Consider the following 16,419-nt stretch of genomic DNA (forward strand, 5'->3'; position numbering starts at 1 on the left):
TTTTGTTTGTTTGGGGTTTTTTTTACTTTTGTTATCAAAGATTACTTGAGACTTAATTTCTAATTTGGGGTTTGAGTTGCATGCTTTTTGTTTGCTTTCTTGTCCTCTCACGTTCTTCTCTAAGGTACAGGCTGTAGGGGTTCCCCTTCAGCAGCTATCTATGAGTGACAGTAGTAAGAAGGTAGGAATACAAAAAGCCCTTCAGATATACCTGGGTTCAATCTCACATTTTTTTAGGGTATGCCAGCTTCTGAAAAATGGCTGGGAATACTAAATTCCCAGGAAGCGGGGTAACTCTCATATGTTTTGTTGCTTCTAACTGTGATCAAACAAAGAAATAAGCAAGAATTGTTTTTAGGATGATGTTATTTATCTAAGAAAACAGAGTTTATATGCTTTTTCTACCTATATATGCATATTACAGTGTTGACAAAAAGTTCTTTGCACCTCTTAAATCATAAAAAAACCAAATGGAAAGCCTGTACTTTGAGCTTATCTGTGTACTAACAGCTTTCTAGATAACCAGATGGTTGTACTACTTATTGTGTATCTTTCCTTTCTCCTAGCCAGAATATTTCTGGATGTAACTACTACGTTTGAGGAAAAGTATCCCTAAAGTTAAATTGGCTGACACGTTGCTTTCCTTTCTGAGTTAGCCAAGCAAAAGACATGATAGTGACCATCACATTAGCATGTGAAACTCCATGCTCAAACAGCTGCTACATCTTCCAATTTACTAGTGGTATTTGAACACCTCTTGTAACACTGCCCAGGGAACTGTTGAAGACAATAAGCAGTACTAAGTTCAGTAACAACCCCTAAGGAACACCACTAGGCTGGACACTGGTGAAGTGTAGGCCACAACTCATTGAGCCCAGTGCTCTAGCCAGTTTCTCACCCATATTGTAGTCTACCCATCCAACCATATTGATGTTTTTCTGCTTTAGTTAGAGTACCTCCGGTAATCAGCACATCCGATTTGTACATCAAATAGCTGTCACCTGGCATGCCAGAAACTTCTGGGTTGCTAGCACCCTACTGTGTTGCTCTCCAAGCAGATGTTGGGGTGCTTGAAATCCACTATGAGAACCAATAGGACTTCTGTCTTCTTTGTTATTTTTTTTTCTGTACAAACTGGCATAAAGATTTTATTATCTTTTCCTTAAACAATTCCTGTAGATAAGGAATATCCATTCTTAAACATTTTTAAACTGTCAGACTTCAACTGTCAAATTATTTAAAACAAAAAACTAATAATGATAAAAAAACAACAGGAATATGAGATCAGATCATCTGTAGGTAACCATCCTGATTATATCTACCTTAGAAACATCTTTCCCATTATCAGCTCCCTAGTACATGTTACAAAATGCTACCCAGCACACTATCGTGAGCTTAAGAGCTACAGTAAAATATCTATAACATGCCACACTAAAAGAACAAGATGATGGAAAGTATCTCTGATGTCTCAGGTCTCTGAAATAGCAGGAAAGTTCTTAGGTATCTATAAGGGTATTTTGTGGCCTGCAAAGGAAAAATAAAGGTCCAAGTTCTTCTTTTATTGCAGATTAAGTTGTAAAACTCCTGGTAAGATCCATTTCTGACTGTACTTCAAACTGCATTCCACAGTGGTGTTTCTATCTGCTTGCAGAGTTTTTGGTTCCCTCCTGTTCTGTTTCTTTTTTTTAATCTCTCTCTCTTTTTTTTTTTTTTTTTTTTTTTTTTAAAGCACACAAAAAGGAACATCCAGAAAATGCTCAGAGCAAAATGTGCACACCTGTCAGAATCCTACAAACCAGTAAATCAATAAGGAGAAACTTGGAAAGTTAAAATTGTTCTGTATAATCTTTGGAGTAAACCAAAAAAGTGTGAATTTTACAAGGAATGTTAGGAACAGTTAATTTATGTCCTGGACATTGCAAAGGAAGATTAGAAAGGTGGTACAAACTGGATGCAATTTTCGGAATGTCTGGAAGTATTATTCCTTTCCATTTACACTGCTACTCAGGCCTAATCCATGATATCAACATTACTAACAGCCTGCAAAGATCTGCTTCATCCCCAAGGAATGAAGTGGGCCTCCAGAGTGGGCTACTACAACAGCTGTTTGGTGCATTTTGATTACTCCCAAAATGACTTGCATTATGAAGTTCTTTTTCTGGACAGCGAAAAAAAAAAGCAAACAAGAAAGTGTCAGCCAAGTAGATTCTTCTTTGGATTTCTGCTATTCCAAAATATTGCATGTTTATAGCTGAGGCACTCACTTTGTGGATCTTTTTTAGATTTGCTCTTTAATCATCAGGTCCTCATTGTCTCTATCACTCTGCATTAGCAATGGAAAATGAGTATTACAAGTTCTATTATAAGTATTGCAGACTGTTTGTAGTTTGTTCGTTGGTTGGATTTTTTTAGTCAGTCTGAACCATCTAGCACATAGGAGCAGTTATGCAACAGAAGGCTGAGGAGCTTTTCAGCTGATGGCAAGGATCTGCAAACCAAAACATGTGGTGAACAGTCAGGAATGTCATACTGCAAATATACCCTGAAGAAATAGCAAGGATGAAAACACATTTCTGGCAAATGCTTACAAATTATATTAGTTCTATTGTCGGTTGTTTTTTCTTTGGTAACTCAGACTGACAGAAAGGTCAGGGTTATCCTATCCTTTCTCTTCCAGAAATACTTGAAACTGTAGGAGTCAGTTAATTGTTAGTTTCTGGTTGTGATTTCCCTTTGAAAACCTTCCAGGGATTGTAGACTTGTACTTAGTAAGTATGGAGATGCCACTGTTTGTAAGAGGCTTAGGGTCAGAATAACACAAGCCTCAGGACCTGCCAGCTATTCTCTGAACTTTTCTTGGTGTGACTGGAGATATGTTTTAGTTTGTTTAACCATAAAATAAATTACCTAATGATCAAGTGACTGTTATCTAATTTGTTTTAGCTTTGCTTAACTTTGTATAATTGTGTGGTATAACTATATATATATATATTTATGTATTTTTGTATTTAATTATTTGAAAGAGTTATTTGCTCTAGAATGAACCTATGAGCTTACAATAAAATGTAGCATAGAATAAAAGCACAGAACGATAAGAAACCTTGAAACTGTTGTCCCAGGGTGCTACTGTTGACATAGGATGCCATGGTGTACGAACAATGCTTAACTTGTGATCACCAAAGGGATACGATATTGGTAGCTGGGTAAAATGAGCTTTAGAACAAAGAAGTATTCAGCCTATGTAAAACAAAACATATAAAGTATATTCAGACTTGTAGACCAGTGAAGAAATATTAAGGTGTAAAGAATGTTAGTAAACATATAAAAATGCCCCCAAGCAAATGTTGCAGTAAGTAGTAAGACGTGATCAACATCAGTGTTGCATTCTTTCTGGCAAATGACTAGTGATACTGATGACTTGTTGTAGCATTCCTCCTCCTCCAGATTGAAGCCTTAGGAGTATGAGCATAAAACTGGAAAAAAAAGAGTAGAGAGGAAAAAGTTTGATCATATATCGCTTTAACTGTATATAATTTGAACTATGAGTTTTAACAGCTGGACTAATAATAACTTTAATGAGACCAACAGTAATTTCTTGCCGTTGAATATAACTTTCTCTATAACAAGACATTGTGTCTAACAAGTTGGTGGGTGTTCAAGCAACCTACTCTGCAACTTGGCTGCAACTAATTTGTAACATGTCAATGGTGGTTTCCTTAGACATTTCAACTCTTTTATCTTGTTTCATTTTGCTTCTCCACAATTAACTGTGAATCTTGGTCATAGACTGTCATAGTTTAACCCAGCAGGCAGCCAAAACAATCACCGTTTGCTGACCCCTCCTTCCCCAGTGAGATGTGGGAGAGAATCAAAAAGAAAAAAAAAAAAAAAAGTTAAACTTGTGGGTTGAGATAAAGGCAGCTTAAGAGGACAGAAAAGGAAGACAGTAATAATAACAATAAAAATATCAATAATAATAATAATAGAATATACAAAATAGGTAATGCATAGCACAACTGCTCACCCACTGAAGCTGATACTCAGCTAGTTCTCGAGCCAAACAGCCTCCCAGCTCGCCCCAGCAGCTATGTATGGAGCATGATGTCATATGGTATGGAATATCACTTTGGCCAATTTGAGCCAACAGTCTTGGCTGTGTCCCCTCCCAGCTTCTTCGGCGCCCCCCACCTTCTTGTTGGCAGGGCAGTACGAGAAGAAATTTCCTTGACTGCTTGGCAACAACTAAAAATATCAGTGTGTTATCAATGTTATTCTCATCCTAAATCCAAAACACAGCACTATACCAGCTACTAGAAAGAAAATTAACTCTATCCCAGCTGAAACCAGGACATAGACTGTTATTTATGAAGTTCCTATAGAAAAAGGAATACTGTGAGAGACCTATGTTTGTTTCTTTTAAGGCACAAGGTGGCAAAGGTAGATCTAGATAAGTCATATATCAGGGAGTAGGCAAGATAATCCTTTGTTTCCTTGAGCTGTATCCTTAATTTGCTTTTTTTTTTTTTTTTTTTTTTTTTTTTTTTTTTTTTAAAGCCACTCATGCACTTATGGTCTAGTTTGTATTGGGAAAAAGTGTCATAAACAAGAGACTAGCAGTTGCATTACTTTCATCTGGTTTGATAATGGTCACATGCAAAAAGTTGTTCAAAAAGTGACCTACAAAACTAGAATGGACCAACTCAGGTGAACATAGCATTTTTATTTTAAATGACTTTATTATTCACTAAGAAAGCACAAGCAGAGCTGCAAAAAATTAATTGTAATCCAAGTAGCTGGGCAGTGGACTGAATACTTCAGGATCTGCAACCTGTTTCCAGCTCAGGAGCTGACCAGCAACATGAATCGTTGGACCTCCCTTGACCTTGATTTCATGACTTTCACTGAAATTTGTGATTGTGAATAGCTATCTCCACAAGGAAGTGACTTGGAAACCTTTAGCTGCTAGCAGATTAATATAAAGCAACAATAATAATTCAAGACTGACAGGAACTATTGTCAAAGAAAAGTATTTATTAGGTTTTTAAAACCCAACTGTACGTGAAGAAAAGAAGAAAAAGTGAAATCCTTATACCCCTATCAGGTTGGGGAAAGCACATGAAGCTTTGAGGGTGATTCATGTGTGGGTTAAAGTTCTCAGTGACACAAAGGAGACGTATTAGCAGGAGTTCTTTGCTGTGGAAGGTCTACCATATCTAAGTCAGTCCCATGAGGAAGGATGCCTCTCTCATTTTGCAGTACTAAGAGTGTCCAGCCTGCCCTAAACTTCTGGGATGTCCGAGGGAGTGGCAACACGGAATGGGAAGGAAGTTGAATAACATATACTAATTTTTCGGTGGTTAAGGTTGGGTGAGATGAACTGCAGTGGATGCAAATGCTTTTAGAAGCTAACTGGGATGTTTTTATATTCAATGATGGCAAAAGCAGGGTAATATTTTTGTGAGAATAAGCTGCTTTGACAACAAGAACCTGGATAAAGACTTGTAATCTTTAAGAATTCTCATAAAATATTTGTAAAGTCACTGTAATGATATTTTGAATTTATAAGTAACTAAATTGGCATTTACAACCAAAGAAGTGAGGTTCACTGCATATACAATGAAATGTGTGCATATTGAATTAGACAGTTGAAAAGAGTTTGTATGTATAGAATAAATAATAAATTAGTAACAAGATTTTGTCTTATGAAAATGCTTTAATAATAATTAATATTGGAACTACCTCTGGATTACTGTTTAAATTATTATTTAAATGAGTGTGTGACTTTCAGAAACAATATTAGTATGGCTGGTCAGAGTCTGACAAAAAAGAGTGAGCTGACAAGTCATTAAATAGCTAGGTAATCAAATCTCAATCTAATTTCATGGTCAACATTTTCTTTTGTCTACTGTATTGTCTAGTGCAGCTTTAGTTCATATTTGTTTTGGGTTTTTTTTGGCTTTTCTGGGCTGAATCTTGTTGGCAGTTCATAGTTATTTTAGCAGCTAGAATATCCTTGTCCTGTTTAATTACTCTACTGAATAAGTGCCCAGCATAATAGCAGGGTTTTTTTTAAAGAACTGTTTCCACAATAGATGATCTTTATTGTTGCTGTTACATTTTATCCATTTTATATTCTCTAGTCTTCACGGCTATCCTGTTCTTGCTTATATCTCAGGCATCCTCACTATTAATCATGGGGGATATTTTTGACATTTTAAGTCCAACATACAGAATCAGTATATAAAAAAATTCTTGTTTCCAGCTCCAGCTTCCAGGTGTCCAAGATGCCCTTTATAAAGTCTCTTTTCAGGGGAATTTATGATGACAGAGATTAATTTACTTATAACAATGTCAGAAGGGATGCATCATATATTTGTGGGTAGGTTTGCATCCTTTTAAGCTCTAATCCAATAACTTTTGTTGTTTCCTTTGGTCAAATATATGCATGCAAATGTTATTGTTTCTCTACAAACTATTCATATTTGTACCTTCATATATGGAATATTGTTTAAGTTATAAACTTTAGTATTATTAAAACATTACCTAAATCAGAATTAAGATGTTAGGGGAACTAAAAGCCATTGATATCCTGTTCTGATTTCTGCTGTTGGAGAGTTTTGTGAAGTAGTGCTGGTTTCTAATTCTATTTATTAATATTTGCTCTTAGTGCCATATATCTAACTGCCTTTGCTGGCAGATATCCTCTTGAGTCTTATGCATATTTCTGACTATTGCTATTATCTATCTGCTGTAGTTAAAGTGTTTCATACTGAACTAAGCAGTCTCTCTGTATGTATGTTTTATCCTTCTCTGTACTATAGTTAAATGGACTAAATGTTCCTTGGACTCTGTGTATGAAACATAAGGCTTATATAGACCCATATATGAAGAAAATTTTTTTTCTGAAAAATCCAAATTTTTTTTCTGAGACCATCCAAATTACTGTTGTAAAATGTGTCAACTTTTTAATAAACAGTAAACCACTCTATTTTTCTTCATGAAATATAGGTTTACAAATTTTCTGGTAGAGAAATCTTACAGACTTTACTAATAGCTACTGAGGGCTTTTTTAATAAAACTTCTATTCTATTTGTTCATATTCTGGATCAAGGGTAAAATGTATTCTTTGCCAGAATGTAAAATCACATAATCTCCTTCAACTTCTACTCCTCAGAGAGCATATATTAGATCTGACTTTGAAGCATAAAATGCACACTGTCTTTTAAAAAATATTTTACTCTCATCTGACAGGGTTACCCCATACAGTTAAGAATGAGTGTTAAAACAACCACATTTCCAATGCAAATTTTGAAAGCAAAGCTAGAAGTGTAATGACAGTATCTGTGAGAAATTGCAGTAGGAAAATTATGTGAATTAAAAGCTAAGATTATCCTCAGTGGCAAGCAGGATTGCTTCACAGTGTTATGATAATAAAACCCATACATCGTGATATACAAAATGAAAATCAAATGAAAACATTTTATTTTCAGTAAATCAATTAACAAAATACCCTTCTGCAGTCACAACAATGATTCTGAAGCTTGATTGTGCTATCAAATGTTTTTGTTCTTTTGGTTTTTAACTTCAAACATCTAAATATTAAGCATTTATTAATATATGCGTTCTTCATTTCCTTGGCTTTCAAATAATAAAATCAAAACCACCACACTGTGAATCCCTATGAGTGAGGACTGAAACAGGAAGCCAACCTATCGTCAGCTATTTCACCAGTTCTTAACCTGTCTCATTACCATGTTACAGAAAGAGAAATATACAGGAACATCTCTTCAAAGCATTCATACAGAAATGCAATGTGTATGATCATACTTCCTTTGTCCAGTCAATAAATCTTCCTTATATTCTTTCAGGCATGTCTTGAACAGCTGAATATATATTTACCTTCTGGTACTATACTTGCACTCTTCAGCCAATAGCATAGCTAATTCTAGCTACTAATGAATTTTAAGAGATAAAGGTAATGGAGGATTCTCTTGGGAAAACCATTCCATAGTTTAACAGATCAGGAACTTTGGCTTATAACTTATCCTTTATTAATTTCATACTATTAATTATTGTGATATCTCTTATGTGTTTAATTTTGGCTTCCTCAGAATGTTTACTTCCTTCAAATAAGCAGACACTTCTACTTTTTGCAGGCATTGTTCAGCTAAATTAATTACAGAATTACAGTATATTAAAAGAAGTATGAAGTTACCAGGTCAGTTCCATCATTCTTTTCTCACACGTGGAAATAAATTGACAGGTTTGACTTAAACTGAGTACCAGGATAATAAGATGTGGCCCAGTAACAACTAGGAATAACTTACTTCTTACTTCAGAGCAAACCACTCCCTTTCTCCGCTGTGCAAACATGGTCTTATGCCTTTTTGAGTAAAGATCATTTAAGATCCATTGTGGGCTGTTGTTTTCTTTCATGTAGAAGTTACTGACAATGGCATACATTCGTTGCAAAAATTACATGACAGTGGTATGCACTTGGTACAAAAATTATTTATTGTTAAAGAAGATCCTTACAGTAAAAAGAGGAAATTATAATATAAGTGCAAATACTGTTGAGTGTTCAAGGCTATTTCCCGACATAAATGGACAAAATCTCTGGATTGAGAAAGGATCAGACACTGTCATCCTTTTTGTACTAAATACAACCTGAAAGCACGAGGAATTCTATTAATGTTACCGGGACCATCTGTGGAACAAGGATTTGTTTAGGATATAACCCGCATAAATCTATTGACCTAATCCTAAAAATGCACTTTTCACCATCGCCAACAACCAGGGCACGTACAGTTGTTCTCTCTTTATTCCTCTCCATGCAGTAAATTACTAATATGTACAATATTATCTTAAATAAAAGTTGTTTTGTCACATCTGTTTGAGAGCTATTGAACACAAATGTTAGAGTCATTAATACAATGTTTTTACTTGTGCATCTTTTAAAGCTGTTTTGTAGCTGCTCGTTCATACTGGCATCCTGGCACGAGACTGGCAAGAACCAGTTTTTCCTTATGAAGCAGATGCTGCTTCATCTGCACCTGGTCGGATGACCCCCCTGTATTTTTCCAGCTATGAATATCATGAATAATGTTTCTGCCCTTACCAGACCTCACACTGGAAATCTCTCTTGGTTTTCAAACTCCTCCACATGTTTTATTTTTAGCTGACAGGAATTTAAACTCTGCACTGGCACCTTTCCACTAAGCCTACATGCCTTGATTTTCTTCAGTGAACAGCAATTGTAGCAAACATTGCAGAGCTTGTATGTTACATACCTTTTTTGTTTGTTGGGGGTTTTTTTATTATTATTTTTTCCTTGCATGAGCTCTGCCTTGCTCTCTGTAATTCAGTAGTGCTTACCTCAAATCTTATTAAAAAAAAAAAGGGTGGCGGGTGGGGGGAAAGAAACATGTTATATAATTTTCTTTATCCTGATGCTAGCTTTTAGCTGTGGAAATGTATGAGTTGATTATATGATGTAATTTCTGTAAAATAAGTACCTAATGGAAGACAGGTGAATAAAAACCAGGCAGGTTGCTCTTTCCAGACGGACCATTTTGAACACATTTGATGACTCTCAGATCCAAAATTGCTGCTAGGTAGTAGTATAAGTAAGGGTAAAAAAATATTCTGAGACAGCTTTATATTCATTATGGAATGTTTGGAAATAATACAGTGGGAAATTAATTTTGAAGTCTGACTAGAGTCTCACAGAATGATTCAGCATCATTTTCAGAAGTGGATTAACATTAAAGCATTTTATTATCTTATTATCTAATGTTATACATAAAGTTTTATAACCATCAGCTTAGCATTTTAAAGATTCTTAATATTGTTATAATAAAAGTGACTACTGCAGATAATTTTATATTCCATAATAAAAAAATAAATCTGTGCTTGTAAATCAGTCATCCTTTAAACTCTTAATAAAAGGAAAAATGCCTGTATTTGGATAGCATTTTGTTCTAAGTACAGTAATATATAACGTGGTCGATTGCAGTATTTACGTTAAATATTGATTCTAACTTGAACTGATTTCTTTTCTTCTATCATCTTATTTGCTAAATTAAGTATTGGTTTATACATTTTCCAATAACTCCATTAAAATCTAAAATAGCAGCAAATACTTGCTGATGATGTAATAGGTCTTTATTTTTACACTGATAGGAAAAGACATTTGTTTTAGTTTTATCATCCTAAGAACAATAAATAGATGATTCTGTGAGCACTTTTGACAATTTGTATTAGAATATCTAGGATCTACTTTTTCACACAAGTATATTTATATAATGAAGAATTACACAAATATGCATGTTTAACTTTGGTTAATGAATATATTCAACTGCAACAACAAAAGTCTGTCTTAACTTTGGAAACAGTTTAAAGCTTATGGATGACAGAATATTTACAATATCCGTTTATGGCTTCTACTCTGTACTTGCAGGACCCAGGTTTTCAATATCCAGAAGAGGGCCTAGACATTCAAAGCAGCAGTTTCAAACGGGAGTCTCCATCCCCTCACCTCATGACATGCCTGATGTGAGTTTTCAAAAGATCTCTACATCCACTTTCCAGAAAAAAAACCCAAACAAACAAACCACAAAACCACCACCACAACAACAAAAACCCAAAAAACAAACCCTTGGGCTTTTATTTTTCATGCTTAAATGTGGGATGATCTCCTTTTCAAAAATCCACAGTTGGTTTTGGTTGCCGACATTTAGGAAAACAAAACAACCAAAGAGTAACTAATCCCCCACACTTCTATGGGAAGCATACATGCCTGCAAGCTGTTTAAAGTGAGGTCCCCAGTCTGTAAGGTAGTCATAACTCTGATCCATGTCTGACATGTTTGAACCTAAAGAGCTGAGAGATCCTGCCAAAGAGCCAGTGCCCTCAAATGCATAGGTCTGAAGTGAGTCATATGGAGGAGCACTAGGATCTGTATTTGCTTCTTCAAGCTTTTCTGAAATGAATTGCCTGAAGATTGCGCTGTCAGGACCAACCTGCAGAGACTGCCTGTAGAGGCTGTGGATTTCTGTGGTGACCTTCTTCCGAGGTTTGTGCGTTCGCATGACAGTGCGGGTCCTCAGTGCTGAAATATCAAAGGCTTCTGTGTCCTCCTCACCACCTCCTTCATCATCATACCTGACAATGTTCTCTCTGAATTCTTCCATTTTCTCAGAAAAGGGAGACTTCTTCCTCTGCTGCCTTATGGCTACAATTGCCAGAAAGAACACTGACCAACAAAAAAAAAAAAAAAAAAAAAAAAAAAAAAAAAAACCACAAAAAAACCAAAAAATCCCAAAACCAAACACAAGGGAAAAAATAAACAGAACAAGACACTTTGAATGTACTTGGAAAGAAAAAAATGGTAGCATTTCTTAATATCAATGCCATTGCAAAGTGAAGCTATCTTAACAAATTTATAGAGCTGTAATTTTAATGGATTTTATGGTTTTGAGATGAGCATAGTATGTAGTGAGAAAATGGCTACAAAGGGACTTATAAAATACGTGAATGAAAAGGAGCACTTCTTTTGGTAGATGGGAGTTTGAAACTGATGGAAACACAGGTTATGCTTTTTGAAACTGCTTTGGTTTATCACATAATATATCAATTTCATATTCAGAATTTAAATTCATAATCTCTCACTCTCTCTCAGATCAAAGTCCCAGGAAGATCAAATGAAAAATGAGGCAATGAGCAAGATATCCTCCTCAGCTGGTTAAATCATTGAGTTCTACAGACTATATGCGGGGTGTGGTTCAATTATTTCTGTTATGCTGGTTTGGAAATTTGAAGACTATCACTAAATTTTGTGTGATGTTGTAGCAGTACTTACTACCAAGGCCTACAAATCAGAGCAGCTTGTTTCTCTCATATGTGAAAGCTTTTTTAAATTTTATTTTAAAGCATTATTTTTTAATCCTGCCTAATTTCTTTTTTTAGCTGAATGATCCCTTTGAAATACTTTATGACTTTCACAGAGATTAATGATTTCAGTTTTTAACTAAATCTTACTGCAGTTCTATTTAATAAGTAGTTTGTGGACTGTAGTTTTTTTACTCAGGACATAACATGATACAACTACCAACAAAGACAGGATTTTACCTCACTTAGGGATATGAGAGACATGAAGTAGTTCTTTATTTCTACATATTTACTGTATGCTATCTCATTTGATTGGGAGATACCAACACTAAACTTGAAAGCATGGGAAACAAGAATTTCTACAATGTTATTATATATTTACAAACCCCAGATAGTTTCAACTCTCCAAACACTTCGCATGGTGAACTCTTCTATTTGTCCACATGATGATACAGGAAAATGGAAAAAAAAAATGAAACTTTATGTTTCAGATATGTGTCAAACATATTCTGTATCAAACCTTTTATTATTTAATTTTAAATAATCACAAAAGGATTTAATGCATTTAAAATATGTGTGTCTGTAAAGAGTGTGGTAGATTAGTTTCTTTTTCCTTCTGATTAATGTATTTATCGATATCCCTGCTTTGACTTTTGTGATATACGTAGACACCAAAGGTTTATTGCCTTGGATGGAATAAACCTTGATGAGGACCTTGATGAATAATTCCACTGATGGCCTGGATAATGCAGTGATATAGTTTGCCTGATCCTCAGTCCCTTAAGTGGGTAACACAAAGTGACCAGGTTCAGATATCCTGTGACAAAGAAAATTTGAAATGCAGACTGGTCTTCCTGTAAGCTCACACTGACTGCCAGGTCTAAGACAGGGACTTCAGTCAGGTGGGCTGCTTTCCAGCGCCACTACTGAAGATTGCCTGGGACAAGGAAAGCTCAGATTTACATAAGGTGACTCTGGGAGGGCAGGCATGTCTAGAAACCACAAATACAATTGTACATTCCTGTTTTCTCTGCTGGAAACCAGGAGATCAAAGTAGGGGAACTAGCGCATCCTTAGACTTTGCTATGGAGTCAAGAAATGGCTAGTGTCTGGCCAAGAGTACGAACATCTGGACATAAAAATTATGAGATACCCTTCCATTGCTTTCATCCTTACCCTATCTATTCAATGTCTTTGTAGGGATAAATAAAAACGTGCATTTTTTTACAGGCCATTCCATTTCTGCAGTTTCCTGCGTGTCACCTAATTTTGAGAGCTCAAAGACATATGAAGATGCTGACTCATAATTAACAGGTACACATGCTGCTTCTGGACAACTCATTTAACTGTGGGACTAAACTATAGGGTTCCATCTGAGGAGAAATTTCAACAAGTTCTCACCAAGAGATTCAGTCAGGAGCTCAGAGGTACAACAGGAAATAATTAGAGCCAGTTTCTATTCCTTATGCTAAGGAAAATAAGCCATAACCTTGTGGACAGAATGCAGAATATGGGTGATTTTTAACTTGTTAAATTTCTTTTTTCACTGATGTAAAGTCAAAATAGTTCCCTTAGCTTTACTGGACTTGTCTTTCTTCTCTTCTGTTGCTACTAGGGCAGATTAAAATACAGCATTGGAATAGAGCTGCAAGCCTTCATTTTCAAGCCTCAGTTTTCTTGTAGTTAATGATGATATGCTCAGTCTTGTAGGCTGTTATTTATAGACTGGTAGAGGTCATACTGTATAATAAGGGTACAAAAAAGAATGTTCTTTACCTAGAAATCCTTCATCTGGCAAAAAAAAAAAAAAAAAAAAAAAGGAATGGTTTATTTAAAATTGTTCTGTATTTCTCTCAGAGATATAGGCATTTAAAAATATTACTACTGTGTTTGCTCTCATTAACAAATACATTGAGAGAATAATTTTCAGTAAAAGCTTTTGTTTCTTAGGGCAATGTAATTTCTGTTATTATTAGCTCTTTCTTTCTGGACATTGCATTTGTGTAGCTAGATATTATGCTGCAGTTTTCTTGTTTTGATTCTGGTTATATTTGTCCTTATTTTTCTTTTATAATTTTGTTGAAAACCAATTTATGCTAGGTTTGCACACTGTTTAGTCAAATCCTGATTCTATCTTAATTTTCTTACCTTGGAAGTGTTTGTAGTTTCATTAGTGAAAAATATTTTTACTAACATAATCCATCATTTTTGGTAGCATTTTTAGATATGGAGCTTTATGAAATATACTCTATATGGCATAAAATGGATATGGCATATAATTACACTGACAACAGGGTTTTTGAATTCTTTCCCTGTTGCTTTGTTGGCAACAGCTTGAATTTGGTCTTGAGGCCCATGACCATCATCAGTGACCAAGCTCTAATGTCAGTCACTTTGCCTTGGGAAACAAACCTACCTATCACTTCTCTTTCCTTCCTGGCCTCAGAAGCTACCATACCTTAACCTCACTAACTCAGACAGGTACGGAGTTTCACGATGGATATTTAGCCTTTGGGGAATGATTAGTGCAGTGTGCCTGCTGTTTTAACATGTCAGTGTCATCAAATCATTCATCAAACACTATAGGAGTATCCTTTTGCTGGAAAAAAAAAAAAAAAAAAGGAAACGCATTGTAGCAGCGATAGCTGCATGCTTCACCAAGTGAAAAGTTGTTTCCCTGAGTGCTGTCACCCCAATATGTCTTGCAGCAGCCACAGACCCATGCAGTGCAGGAACAGCCAGCCATGGGTGACTGGTCCGGTTTTGGGCATCATGTGCCAGCTGTGCGTGACCCCGTGCAGAGGTACAAGCACAACTCCTATGCATTTAAACCACTCTCAAAATGACTTTTCTCATCCGCAAGCTCCCAAATATAATGGAGGTTAATTTGGTGTCCCGTGAGGGGGAAAAGGAGATGCCCAACATTTGGAGAAAAGGCTGTCCGAAGATGTAACCTTATTAATTGACAGAGAAATTTCCTGTTTGTTTCTGGAGTTGCTTTCTGAGAGTATCGAATTCTCTTTTTCTTTTATTATTTTATATTGATCTTAGCTCTACATTTGGCATACCTAAGGCAGAATAAGTAGGGTACTACTCCTTCTAATATATTCTTATAGTAGCCAATTTCCTCATGTTGTGCTGTCTTCAGGTTTACCTGGGCTCAATACAGACTTTGGACCAATACAGACAAGTAGGACCATGAGTCAACTGAAGCCAACTATTAGGACATTGTGTTAGAATTCAAATTTTACTGAAAACTGGTGTGTGTGTGGGTGGTGGGGTGGTGGGGGTGGGGGTGGTGTATGAGGAATTCTAGTTGAGAAAACAGAAAAGAAATGAAACATTGAAACATTTGTCTTATGCATTTTTTTCTCAATAGCACAGTACTTCCAGGCTTCCAGTCAAGGGAACATCTTTGTCACTTAATCAAGCCTACTCTAAAAGGAAACAAAGTAATTTCTCCTTACTCATACTTACCTAGGAGTATTAGTATGCAAGCCAAAACAGCAATTAAGGCTTCAGTGCTAAGTCCCATGGCATACATGAAAGCTCCGTATCGACAGTAGAGGATGTTAACTTCGGTGTCACAGTCGCAGACAGTGACAGTGAGAGTATTTGTGCTTGTCAGTGGTGGGGTTCCATTATCCAGAATTAAGATTGGCAAGTAGTGATAAAACTGCTCTTGCCTCAGGAAGCCACTTTTTGCTGTGAAAATTCCAGCTGTGTTATCTGGAAGATAAATCATTATGCATGATATGCATTTATCACTTTTTAACAGCAATGATAACACTCCAGTGGAATCTGACCTATTCAAAAACAATGGTACTGTGCAAAGCTACATATTAACAAAGTTAAAGAAGTAAAACCAGACATTGACATGTGGTGGGGGTTTTGTGTCAATCGTGAATAACTGCATTTATTTTTGACATATGTATTCCAGGGGCAATAATAACATTTGACCTAGGAGCTCTGTTTTTAATGTTCAGAGCTAAAAAAAATCCCACCGTGTTCAGTACCTGACACCTGCTGAGACTGACTAATTGGTTCTTAAAATGGTTCCATGTAACCAGCTGCTGCCAATCCAGCAGTTCACAGATGAAATATAGACAGTTTACCAATCAAAAGGCTTCAAAAATGTGTCTGGCAGCACACAGAGAAAGCAAGTGGCAAGGGAAAGAAGAGAAAGAAAGGAAAAAATCCACTAAAGTAGTTCTTCTATTTCTTTCCCTGACTCAAACACAAGAGCTCGCTGAGCTCCTACTGTCTAAATTGGGGAAAAGTTGCTAGAGGCTCTCCCCTTGCTTTTCATTTAACTATTAGTGTTTAGAAAGCAGTTCTGTACAAAACCCAGTAAGCAGCGTAAGTTGAGCTCCTGCTTCATATCAACTACCTGAAATCTGAAATTTAGCCCGCTGCAAAACAAATTAGCCATGTCTAAATCTGTGTATAATGGAAAGACGAAACGTCGATAAATGTTTACATCAGAATTTTTTACCATGGCAGGGTGAAGTACTGCATGTGTGCATACAT

General features: G+C 35.9%; 1 protein-coding gene across 2 annotated transcripts in view; it reads right to left on the bottom strand.

The window, feature by feature from the left end:
* Positions 1–8,491: 8,491 nt before the first annotated feature.
* CDH19 (cadherin 19) overlaps positions 8,492–16,419 on the bottom strand; it is a 69,997-nt gene continuing 62,069 nt past the window's right edge. For both annotated transcript variants that reach the window (XM_075744524.1, XM_075744526.1), the window contains 2 exons: positions 15,367–15,618; positions 8,492–11,254 (listed from right to left, as the gene is read on the bottom strand). In XM_075744524.1, coding sequence (XP_075600639.1) covers positions 10,764–11,254; positions 15,367–15,618 — 743 coding nt within the window. In that variant the 3' untranslated portion in view covers positions 8,492–10,763. The remainder of the gene's footprint in view (positions 11,255–15,366; positions 15,619–16,419) is intronic.

This window comes from Balearica regulorum, chromosome 2 (assembly GCF_011004875.1).
Source record: "Balearica regulorum gibbericeps isolate bBalReg1 chromosome 2, bBalReg1.pri, whole genome shotgun sequence".
Lineage (NCBI taxonomy): Eukaryota > Metazoa > Chordata > Aves > Gruiformes > Gruidae > Balearica > Balearica regulorum.